At 35.6% G+C, this 11,172-nt stretch overlaps 2 protein-coding genes across 3 annotated transcripts in view; both read left to right on the top strand.

Annotated features, from left to right (window-relative positions):
• The first annotated feature begins 1,148 nt into the window (after nt 1-1,148).
• LOC126623280 (putative hydrolase C777.06c) overlaps nt 1,149-11,172 on the top strand; it is a 103,808-nt gene continuing 93,784 nt past the window's right edge. Inside the window, exons 1-10 of one of the 2 annotated variants that reach the window (XM_050292119.1) lie at nt 1,150-1,382; nt 1,486-1,621; nt 2,420-2,547; nt 2,911-3,058; nt 3,150-3,255; nt 3,911-3,969; nt 4,061-4,096; nt 4,174-4,283; nt 4,477-4,538; nt 4,922-5,199. In XM_050292119.1, the coding sequence (XP_050148076.1) occupies nt 1,219-1,382; nt 1,486-1,621; nt 2,420-2,547; nt 2,911-3,058; nt 3,150-3,255; nt 3,911-3,969; nt 4,061-4,096; nt 4,174-4,283; nt 4,477-4,534 (945 nt within the window). In that variant the 5' untranslated portion in view covers nt 1,150-1,218 and the 3' untranslated portion in view covers nt 4,535-4,538; nt 4,922-5,199. Of the gene's footprint in view, nt 1,383-1,485; nt 1,622-2,419; nt 2,548-2,910; nt 3,059-3,149; nt 3,256-3,910; nt 3,970-4,060; nt 4,097-4,173; nt 4,284-4,476; nt 4,539-4,921; nt 5,200-11,172 lie in introns of those variants that run through there. The other variant, XM_050292120.1, reaches the window with a different exon arrangement.
• On the top strand, nt 7,796-9,607 carry LOC126623281 (uncharacterized). Its single transcript, XM_050292121.1, has 3 exons — nt 7,796-8,222; nt 8,317-8,382; nt 8,965-9,607. The coding sequence occupies exons 1-3, from the start codon at nt 8,049-8,051 to the stop codon at nt 9,481-9,483; spliced, it is 759 nt and encodes a 252-aa protein (XP_050148078.1). The 5' UTR covers nt 7,796-8,048; the 3' UTR covers nt 9,484-9,607.

Genomic DNA, 11,172 nt, shown 5'->3' with positions numbered 1-11,172 from the left:
AGAGGACGAAGAAAAGGAAAAACGGCGGGACGGCCGAGACGACGGCGTATTGATATTGGGCTATATTCTCAACCCAGGCCCGTCTGCAACAACATCCGTATTGTTTTGAGCCCATTTAATCTCAACCCACACCACGTTATTTGTGATTTTTATTCTAGTATTTAAGATTAAAATCTCTTAATCTCCTTCAATAATAATAATAATAGTAATGTGTCATTGAACCCACCATCATAAAAATTTAACCTAAGAGCTCTCACTAATAATAAAACTAAATAAAAATGACAGTAAGTGGTCCAATAAAATTGCAGTAGAAATTCAAGTCAGGTTTGCTCTTCGATCTTGAGTTCGAGGCGAAGCCCACAAAAACATAGATGATTTTCTAGTTGAAAGATTTGGAAGGAGCCATGTCATTTCACTGTAGCGAGATGAGAGTTAGGGCTGGTTTGGTATTATTATGCTTTGAAAAAAAACTGTTGTGAGAATAAGTGGTTGTGAAATAAATTAACTGAGTGTTTGGTAAACTTTTTTGTAAAAGTGCTTTTAGAAGAAAAAAATCAGTTTGATAGTGGGTCTTTTCATTAAAGGAGCACTGTAGCTCTATGTGCTTTGAAAAAAAACCAATTTTCCAAAGCTGCAAATAGCAGCTTCAGCTTGTTCCTTTTATTTCAGCTTATTCTCACAGCTTTTTTTCATGGGTGCTTTTTTTTTAAGCACCTCGCTCCCAAACCACCTGTTAGTCTTACCCTTCAAAGCACCGAATACGGAAAGGGATTCTCTCCGAATCCCTTCCACCAAATCCACCATATCAATCAATCTGGGCTCTTGAATTTTGATTCAACGGTTAAAAACAAAGGATATCTTTAAAAATTATAATAATTTTAATCGTTAAATCAAATTTTAAAGGTCCGGATTAATTGATGGGTGAGTTTTGCGGAAGGAATTTAGAGATGATCCTTTTCCGCCGAATACCTCATGCTTTAGCAAAAAATTAAATTAAATAACACTAAACCTAGAAACCAATAGATTCCGACCACGTAGACAAATGCCCAACGGACAAAACCGTCAACATCTCCCGGGCCTTGTCGCCTCTAAATATTTCCATTCTTTTCTTCATTCCCTTCTACACCACGTCTCTGGCTCTCCCTCTCTCTCTCTCTCTCTTCCCCCCCCCCCCCCCCCCAAAGACTGAAACCCTTGCCCTCCGGGTAGGAGACCCCAATGGCGGCCGAGAACCACCACGGCGGTCGATCGGCGCTGATCTTCCTCGGCACCGGGTGCTCGAGCGCCGTCCCCAACGCAATGTGCCTGATCCAGCCCTCCGATCCTTGCCACGTCTGCGCCCAGGCGCTCTCCATCCCCCCGGACCAAAACCCTAATTACCGGTAAAATTGAGCTTTAGATCTTCCATTATCTGCTTGTTTGTTTCCCGAGAACGTGAAGGAAAGTGGATGGAAAATCAGCATTTGAGTGATTTGTGTGTTGCAGGTGCAATACGTCGCTTTTGATTGATCATTGCGGAAGCGATGGTAACCACAGCTACATATTGATCGATGTCGGAAAGACGTTCAGGGAGCAAGTGCTTCGCTGGTTCACTCGCTATAAGATTCCCAGAGTTGATTCTGTGAGTTTTGTTTGTGCACATTTTGGTTTGACTAGTTACGATTTTCGGAACATTTGGCCGATTAAAAACAATGTTTTAGAGGAATGTATGTATGTTTTGTTTTGACTTGGATACTTGTAAAAGAGTTCAAATTTATTTTCGCGATGTACATTTTCTGTTCACACTATGAGGGATTCCGGAAAACTAGAAAGAAAAGAAATTGGTTTTGTTTGGAAAGCAATGTGGTGTGGTACAGTGCTGGGATGCTTGCTTTCTATGAATGTGATCGCTCGAACTTCATTAGGATGCCAGATTGGGAAGAGGTAGCTTCATGGCATGAGTGTAACTTGTTAAACTATCCGAAAGTTAATAGCATTTCGCAATGAGACTGTAACTTGTCTTTGGGAGACGAGAAAAAATTTATCATGTGAAAATGGCGAGTCATTTGAAAGTCGGTTATTTTCTTTTAGCGACTGTTATTAGTATCGGAAGCATCATAGATTGTAATTGCAGTTTGTATGTACAATGAATTGTTGTGCACTAGAAGGTCCCTGTAATCATGATGTGCATGAAACTTGGTAAGACTTGGGATGGAACGAGAAAGTGTTAGGAGTGTTGAAGAGAGGAGTGAGTAGTTGACAGAAATCATAAAGTTAAACATGATAAAACAATGGGCAGTTGAATTGCCCAGACTAGAATCAAAGATGTTTCTAACATTAGATAATATGATCGCTGTTATGTCGAAGTTTTTTTTTTTTTCTTTGGCATTTGAAGCTTGTAAATACTGGGAGTTTAAGAACTATTCTTTGTCAACTGCAGATTATTTTGACTCATGAACATGCTGATGCAGTTCTTGGTCTGGATGATATACGTGCCGTTCAACCATTTAGTCCCACAAATGACATTGATCCTACTCCCATCTACCTAAGTCATTATGCAATGGAGAGGTACTATATTTTGGGTGAAGTTGGATACTGTTCTGTTAATTGTTAAACCGTTTGTTCCAAAAGCAAAGTGTGTTTGCTTTTTTGCGTTATCTGGATACGGTTGCAATTAGTGCAATACTTGTGGCCGTATGATTCTGACGTGCTCTTGGTATTTTGTTGCTCCATCTCATTTGATAGAAATAAATCCTTAGTATGCTTACATTATAGACTTAAAACCTAGGATTTGCATAAGTAAAAATGTAACTGTGGATGTCATTGGCGAGGAAATAGTTAAAAGAAATTACTCTAGGCATTATATCTGATATTTGTGTCTTTCAGTTTATGTATAATGCAACTTATTGTGCCTGCTGTACCTTTGAATAGCATTGCAGTGAAATTTCCTTACTTGGTTAAGAAAAAACTTGCTGAAGGACAAGAAGTGAGACGGGTAGCACAACTTGACTGGAGGATAATTGAGGAGAGTATTGAAACACCGTTTCTTGCGTCAGGCCTACAATTTGTTCCTTTGCCAGTTACTCTCATCAAACCTTTCTTAGTCATGATATGAATATCCTATTCCTTGTTATTCTTCCAAGTTTCTTACTGCTATTCCTCATATGTAGGTAATGCATGGGGAAGATTATATCTGTTTGGGTTTTCTATTTGGTGAAAGATGTAGAATAGCTTATATATCTGATGTTTCACGCTTTCCTGCAAGCACAGAACATGGTGAGCCTAGGTCCTTGCACTTTATGTGTATTTCCTATACTTTCAGTGCATTTTGTGAACATCTTAGAGTGTTATTTCTGTTTACTTAGTTAGGAATTTTATAGGTAGAAATAATTTCCCAAATGATTGGGCTCAATTGTGATTAGCTTTGTTAGATTATTTGATGATGAGATTTTTGAGATTCCCTTCTTATAACACCTTCCTATTAGCTGAGTTGGTTTTGACCTTTGTACTCTTGAATTCACCACCAAAGCTCTGGGAAGACCCTTTACAGAGGAGATTATACTGTCGGACATTTTATCATTTCCATTTAGATTATACTTTGTGAATGAAATTGGAAACTTATGTAGTGGCAAGGATGACCGTCCGTCACCTTTTATAAGAAATTTTTTTTTTTTTAAGCGAATCTGTTTGGAGATTGTTCCTTATGGAAAAGCATTGTGTAGATACTTTCTTATCCTGTAGTAGGAAAAATCAGTTCTTGGCATAAAACGCCTTCCCAAGAGATCTCATCGTTTGAACATGCCACCTTACTGGTTTCATCGTTGTTTTTGTCACTTGTAAATTTGTAATTCTTGATCTTCCGTGTCATTTACAAAGCATTCTCTGTGTCTCTTATTTTTATTTGAAAAAACCATACGTTCGAATATTGCAGTTATTTCAAAAGATGGAGCTGGACAGTTGGATCTTCTTATCTTGGACACACTATACAGGGTCAGCAGAAAGTCTGTTCGCTCATCTTGTGTTTCCTGTTATTATTAAGGCATATTCTTCATAATCTGCTTTTCCTTTTGTTTCATCGCAGACCGGATCCCATAATGTTCATTTTTGCCTCCCACAGGTTGGTTTGATACGCTAAAAAATATGTGCATTTCTTATAGCCAAATGTTCATGGCAACGAACTATAATGTTTTGCAGACTCTTGAAGCTGTGAAGAGGATTTGTCCAAAAAAAACCCTTTTAATTGGAATGACTCATGAGTTTGATCACCACGTAGACAATAAGTTTCTTAAGGAATGGTCTGAGAGGTAAGAATTTTGATCGCATTCCTTTATTAAAATGGATAACAGTCCCAGGGTTCAGTGGCATTAATCTTCTAGCCTAAGAGTTAAGACTAAATTGAACTATGGTACTACTTTTGTAATTCACTTTCTGTACAGGTAAGAAATATCGTTACTTAAAGAAACTTATGCTTTCAACTTTTCTGTTGTTTTCAAATAGGGAAGGGATTCAAGTGCAGCTTGCGCATGATGGTTTGAGAGTGCCCATAGACCTATGACAAGGTGCGAGCGCAATCTTTTAACTCTTTTGTTTAGCCGGGGAATTTGTGAATTTTGGTATAAATGCAAGTACATAGTTGCACTTGGACTGATGTAAAGAATATAATACGGGTCATATGACAATTTTGTGTGGTTTATTTCCCTTCTTGTTTTTGGTTAATTTCTGTTTACCCGCTCTCTTCTTCATAAGCAACATTGTAACTCTATTCCTGTTTCTCGTTGAATCCTTTCTTCACATTCATCTTCGAGTCTACAAGTGAGTTGAAATGAGAGAACACAGGATAGTGGGATTCGAACTGAACAGCGTTAAAATCTTTTGAACTAATGGATTAATAGAATTGGAAGATTCACAAAAACGCTCATTCTCTGTTATGTTTTACGTGCAGGTTAATGTTGTTGTGTGTTAAAATGAATACACCATATACAGTTTTCATCCCCATGTTGATGGGAGGAAAGCAGATGCATGTGATATTCTTGAAGTCCATATTTTTTTATTGTATCAACCAGTGTCTCTGAAGAGGTAAAACAATCTTACAAGGATTTTAGGACACTTACTTTACTTCGATGGAAGACGGAATATTTACGCTCACCAAACTTGTATTTTTACGTTAAAACAGTGTGATGTTAGAGCATTTGATATATAATTGAATAACAAACTTAGCTACTACTGTGTGCTAGCATGTGGTAATTCAAGTCAAGTCTGTATTGTCATGCGTTTTAATTTTCTCACAAAATAATGTGTAATTGACGTGAGATCCGTTGTATGGAAGGCTTCTCGTTTGGTTTAGGTTTTGAAACTCGAGCAAAATGATTTATTTTCAATGCCATTGGTTTTTCTCAAAACAGGACTAGTTACCGGAAGTAAGGGCTTTCAGGAATCTGGACCGGAGAGAATTGTCCTTGGCAGGCAATTGACATCTCCTTTTTTCTCAATTTACTACAAACTAGCCTTCGTGCACGCGCTCACACACGTGCAAAAGACATTTTTTGAATCACGGCGTGCTAAGCGCGACTTAGACGTTTTAAATGTATTTGAATGCATAAATTGACAAAAGGAAAGTCAAATATTTGAAGTAAATGAATAATCTTAGATCATGCTAGAAGAAACCCCTCATAAACCAATTAAAGCAACTGAATTCACATAATAAAATTGATCTTTATAGAATTTGCATTAAGAATAGAGAAAATAATATTTAATAAACAATTGATTGAATCACGTTATTGTTAGCCCATTGTGAGACTAAGTCCACCCCTCCCCTTTAGTGTAGATAATATCGTTTGTTAAAAAAAATCATTTGATAACTAATTTAATCACATTATTATGCGCGTGCTAAAGACATTTTTTATAACTGGCATTTAATAAGCAACTGATTGAATTACATTATTGCTAACTCATTGTGAGGCTAAGCTCATCCCTTCCCCTTAGTGTAGATAATATTGTTTGTTAAAAAAAATCATGTGACAACTAATTTAATCATATTATTATTCATGTAAGAAAGACTTTTTTATAATCGGCAGTACACCCCTCTTAAGATGTTCTGAACGTGTTTAAAATAGAGCACATAATATCTAATAAACAACTGATTGAATCACATTACTGCTAGACCATTATGAGGCTAAGTTCACCCCTCCCCCTTAGTGTAGATAATATCGTTTGTTAAAAAAAAAACAATTATTTGACAACTAATTTAATCACATTATTATCTACGTGCGAATGATCTTTTTTATAACCAGCATTACACGCAACTTAAGATGTTTTGAATGAGTAAAAAAATAATTATTTGACAACTAATTTAATCACATTATTATCCGCGTGCGAATGACTTTTTTTATAACCGGCATTACACGTCTTTTAAGACTTTTTGAACGTGTTTAAAAATAGAGAAATTGAATCATATTATTACTAGCTTATTGTGAGATACTAATTAAAAAAACACACACACACAAATTAATTATTAAAAAATACTATTAAAATGACAAAAATACCCCTACCTTATTTTAAGAGCATTTTTTTCTAATTATTTTTGTTGAAACTTGGTGACATCAAACATTATTCATCTTTTCTTGTCTCTTTACGTATAATAGATTATTGATGGTGGTTTTGAATCTTGATCATTTCAAAATTAATCTTCTAATTGACCAGTCAAACCCATTGACTGCCAAATTTCTCGAACCAATCAAAATTTTCATTGATGACGTTCTTCCTCTTTTGTGAAGGAGGAATGGAAGGACCACCGGAAGTTATGACAGCCCTAAGATTTTTTTAGTGTCCTGAAAACATGTTAGGGATCGTAAAATAAGTGGTTGAATATTTTTTTTAAACAAATAATATCATTTACACTTATCGGATAGGTGATAGGTTAAATCTTTTAATGAACTAGCAATAATAAACCGAATATATGACATTTCATTACAACTAAAAAAGAATATCACTATATTATAGTACTAAGTCACGCAATTGGTTGAATATTTAAAAGAAAAAAATGTAAACAATTGATTGGACACTAAAATATCGTGCAACCACGCATTTGTTAGCCCAATCAAAACGTGCCACTTGTGCGTGAATTGCGTCAAGGAACACGTCATCAGTAGTATATAAAGTTTGTTGAAAGAACGTAAACAGCTCACTACTTCTTCCAACAACAAGATCCTGGAATTTGTTGACCCTCCAATACCAAATTACCAATTATTTTCTCAATAATATTATTAATATAAACAAGATCTCACGCATGTCTTTTTATTAACGGTGGTGATCGAACTACATTTAATTATAAAAAGTTTTAAATTGACTCATATATATATATAGCACAATAAATTTTGATTTTGTGGCTTATTATAAGCGGTGAGAACTTCTTATTAAAGTTTCTTATATATATATTATCGTTTATTAAAAATAAAAAAAAATCAATACCCCATTAGATGCTTGATGTCTGCTATGCTTTTAGAACTCAAAAAAGTTTGAATTTTTTTCTGTCAAAAATGTTATTTTTTTTCAATCATCTGCTTGTAGTTTTCATACACCCTAAAACTAAAATAACAAAAAGGATTTCAATATATATATATATATGCATATATCACATATCTTTTATCTTATTTTGTATGTTAGATTTGGACCACAAAATTTTCAACATGTACAATCATCTAGAAATGGTCAAAGCATGCACAAGACCAACAACTGCATGTTTGCTATGCTTCCAACTTCCAAGTTTTTTTTTATTTTTTATTTTTATTTTATTGTTATTATTTACTGATAGCCATCCTCTTCTCCGTTTCAAAACAAGCCAAAGAAGACCAAACACAGAGACAGCGATACCCCTTTGATCAAGTTTCATCTCTCTTCCAAGCTTTCCAACCACCTCCATATTTATTAACACCACATTTTCTCACACTTTCTCGGCGAGCTTTCTACTTTCTAGTCGCCTCTTAGCTTTCTGCTTTTCTTTTTTCTCGCAAACCAAACAGAATATAAGCTACAGAGAAAAAGAAAAAAAAAAAAGGAGAGAGAGATTAGAAATGGCATGCTTTGTGCCTTTCAACAGTAAAAATTTAGACATAAGCATCTTCGTGTTCAGGCCAACAATTGTGTTGGTCGATGACCTTCTTAATGCTCTCAAGCAATTCTCTTTGTGCACTGAGTCTCTTGGTTGTGTTCAAAGTTCAATCTTGCAGAGTATCCATGGAAATATGGTACGTATATATTTTAAATATAAAATACTTGTTTATATTTATTGCTATAATTCGATCTTAATTAATCGGGTTGTTCTTTCTCCTTGATCATCAGTTCATATGGTTTGGAGCGTGGCTGAAGAGAACATGTGAAAACAAAGATTCATTGACTGCACGCCTTGTAAGTCTAATTCCTGTTAATTACTCACATCTTGCTCCTATATATTCTCTCCTTTCTTTTCTTTTTATTTTCAGTTTTATTCCTTATCTCAAAACAGAAATCAAGCTCTCTTTTTTTGTCAATAGCTAGGAGGTTTTGAGGGGGTTGGGGTGGGAGTCTTGAATCCGGATGAGGAGGGCCACAACGGTGCTTGATTTCCACTATATGGCACAAGCCTCCTCCCGAAATTAAGCTCCTTCCATTGAACTAAACTTTCTAAACCTCCATATTTTTCGAAACAAAGACTATAATAATTTATATGTACTTTCTTAGCTTGCAAAGACTGTTCCTTTGTGACCGTGTTCGAGTCGTAGAAACAATTTTTTTATAAAGCAAGAGTAAAACTGTTTACGATCCGTAACCCTGACAAAACAAGAGTTATGTTAACATGCGGTCACCTTTTTATATAAATGATGTGTCAAGTACTGTACCTGAGGTTAAATTTCAAAGTAAACCTACCAATGCTTTATCAAAAAAAAAAAAAAACAAATTTACAAATCCAATTGCAGAACGCTTTATTGGAGGTTTAATGTTCCCATGCAGCTCTCAATGTTAGCGAATATATCAAACATGGCTATCTTAGTCGATCACTCCTTCTTCGACGCGTATGCTGGAGAATCGAGAGACGGTTCTTCTGCAGCGAAATTTCGCAGAGGTGACACGGTGTCACTGAGCACTGCCCTCATCTACGGTGGTGACATAAACAACGTCTCTTACGCATGCTTAGCGTTGTTCAAGTCCGGTTTTCAAAGGATGCAAGGCGCGACAGCCGGTGTTTGTTTGAAATGCCAAACCGGGCAAAGAACTGCTTCTCTCTTCGTGTGGAAGTCTCTGCAATATTGCTACTCATGGATTCTAAATTCCGACCAAAGAAAAGCATTGTCGCCCTATCTCGAAAGCGTCTCGATCGAGATTAAGTACGACATTTTTCGAGTGGTCTATGTCAGCGGCGACAGTGATATCGACTTGCAGGTCTTATATCCTCGTCATCAGATGTTAGAACAAGCTGGAGGCGAAAGCAAAGAAGAAGGGCAGCTCATGCAAAGTACTTCCATAGTATAATTAAAACTGAACTGAATTAATATATGATGAGTGTATTATATGGCCATCGATCATATCCTTTTTTTTTTTTTTTGTAAGCCTACATATTTATATATAAATAATATATATACACGATTGTTACGAACCCTTTTCTCTTTAACTTGCAAGGCAAGCAATACGTATATTGAAGATGGATACCATAGCTAATTTTCACAAGCACGAGCTTATTAACACAGCTATGCTTTCTGGAAGAACAATATTTGGCTTCTTAATGCTCTCGCTCTTAGGTTAGCTCAAGTGGTGAGGAAAAGGTGGGGATAATGAGTTAGGATTATGGTAAGTATAGCGTTTAATTCATTCCAATGTAATAAAGAAAAATATTCAGTTTCTTACATGTAATTACATGTCATCGATTATGCTACAAGCACAATACAATTTTCACACATTTGAAGAGTCGTGTGACATCAATGTGCAAACTGTTTAATTAGGGGCCCAATTAAAAGCGGGCCTGCCAATTTAAAGGTAGTAATAAGTTCGGTTTGGATCTGGTATGCAGATTAGATTGTGTTAAATCTGCATTTGATGCTGTTAGCTGGGATAGTCAAAACTACCAAGCTAGTTCGTGACTTTTCAATCATTTTAGGACCCTACTGGCAAATCTCATGAAGAAATCATGATCAAACTAACAAATTGTCAAACTTTCCAAGGCAAATCACCTTTATTAGGTATCATATCCTTTTGCTTTCTCTGTCCATCTCCAAGAAGCTAATGCGTGCAATGAACTGCAAAGGCCCCCAATGCATGGTTATAAACTTAGAAATGAGAAGTTCCTTTTTTTCTTTTCCATCTTCAACGAGAACCACATCCAACTTTACGATCAAAATAATAATTGCTTTGAAATACTTATGCTCATAACCACAACTAGAGGTACTTTTAATATAAACACGTTAAGTTTTTCCATTAAAATTTTAAATGTTTCATGAAAGAGTATACTTGAAAGTGGAAGCATTTGGCAAGTGCTTCTTCAACCAAAATCACTTCTATTAGCCAAAAACACTTCTAAGACTTTTAAACGCAGATATAAACACTATCAATGACTATAAATAAATAAAAGTTAAACCTTATCCATTAACAAAGTGCTTTCTTTTTTTATTTTTGGACAAAAAACAAAGTGCTTTACATATAAAAACAAAGCCATTCCTCTACAACGTGGAGAAAAAAGTGGCAACTACATAGGGGACCAAAATATAATAAAGCTAAAGGGTCATTGTGCCTTTTGATTCAAATAGGGTCAAAACAAACATACCATTCACTGCTACAACAGGTCTAACACACTCCCTCGTAAGTTTGTTCTTTTTACTATTAAATCATTCATACCGCAATATGTGCAACTATTGATGCCCTCATTTTCTATGGACTCCCATGTCGTGTGTGTGGGTGCTTATTAGGTCTTTGCCCAGGACTTTAAGTTCTACAACCAAAAGTTGGAAAGAAGTTTGAATTATGTGACTAAAGGAAACCTACTACTCGGGTCTTTTATCTATAGAATATGAAATATGGTTTATTTTTCTAGCCCAAAGCTAAAAGAGAAATGCTAATTAAGGAGACTCTAAAAAATGAAATCACAATATTTTATATTGTTGTCACAATAATCAACCTTAAACTATGAAGTGCGAAATAATTCGTGATGAGTCTCACAGTTAAGAGAGT

Source organism: Malus sylvestris, chromosome 5, assembly GCF_916048215.2.
Source record: "Malus sylvestris chromosome 5, drMalSylv7.2, whole genome shotgun sequence".
NCBI lineage: Eukaryota > Viridiplantae > Streptophyta > Magnoliopsida > Rosales > Rosaceae > Malus > Malus sylvestris.
Note: the sequence above shows the minus strand (reverse complement) of the source record. Positions and strands in the feature narration are given on the sequence as shown.

Excerpts from the sequence above, each read along its gene's own strand:
- LOC126623281 (XM_050292121.1), top strand. The coding sequence starts at position 8,049 with ATGGCATGCTTTGTGCCTTTCAACAGTAAAAATTTAGACATAAGCATC. Across the intron at positions 8,223-8,316 it reads AGAGTATCCATGGAAATATG|TTCATATGGTTTGGAGCGTG; the intron begins GTACGTATATAT and ends CTTGATCATCAG. Across the intron at positions 8,383-8,964 it reads ATTCATTGACTGCACGCCTT|CTCTCAATGTTAGCGAATAT; the intron begins GTAAGTCTAATT and ends GTTCCCATGCAG.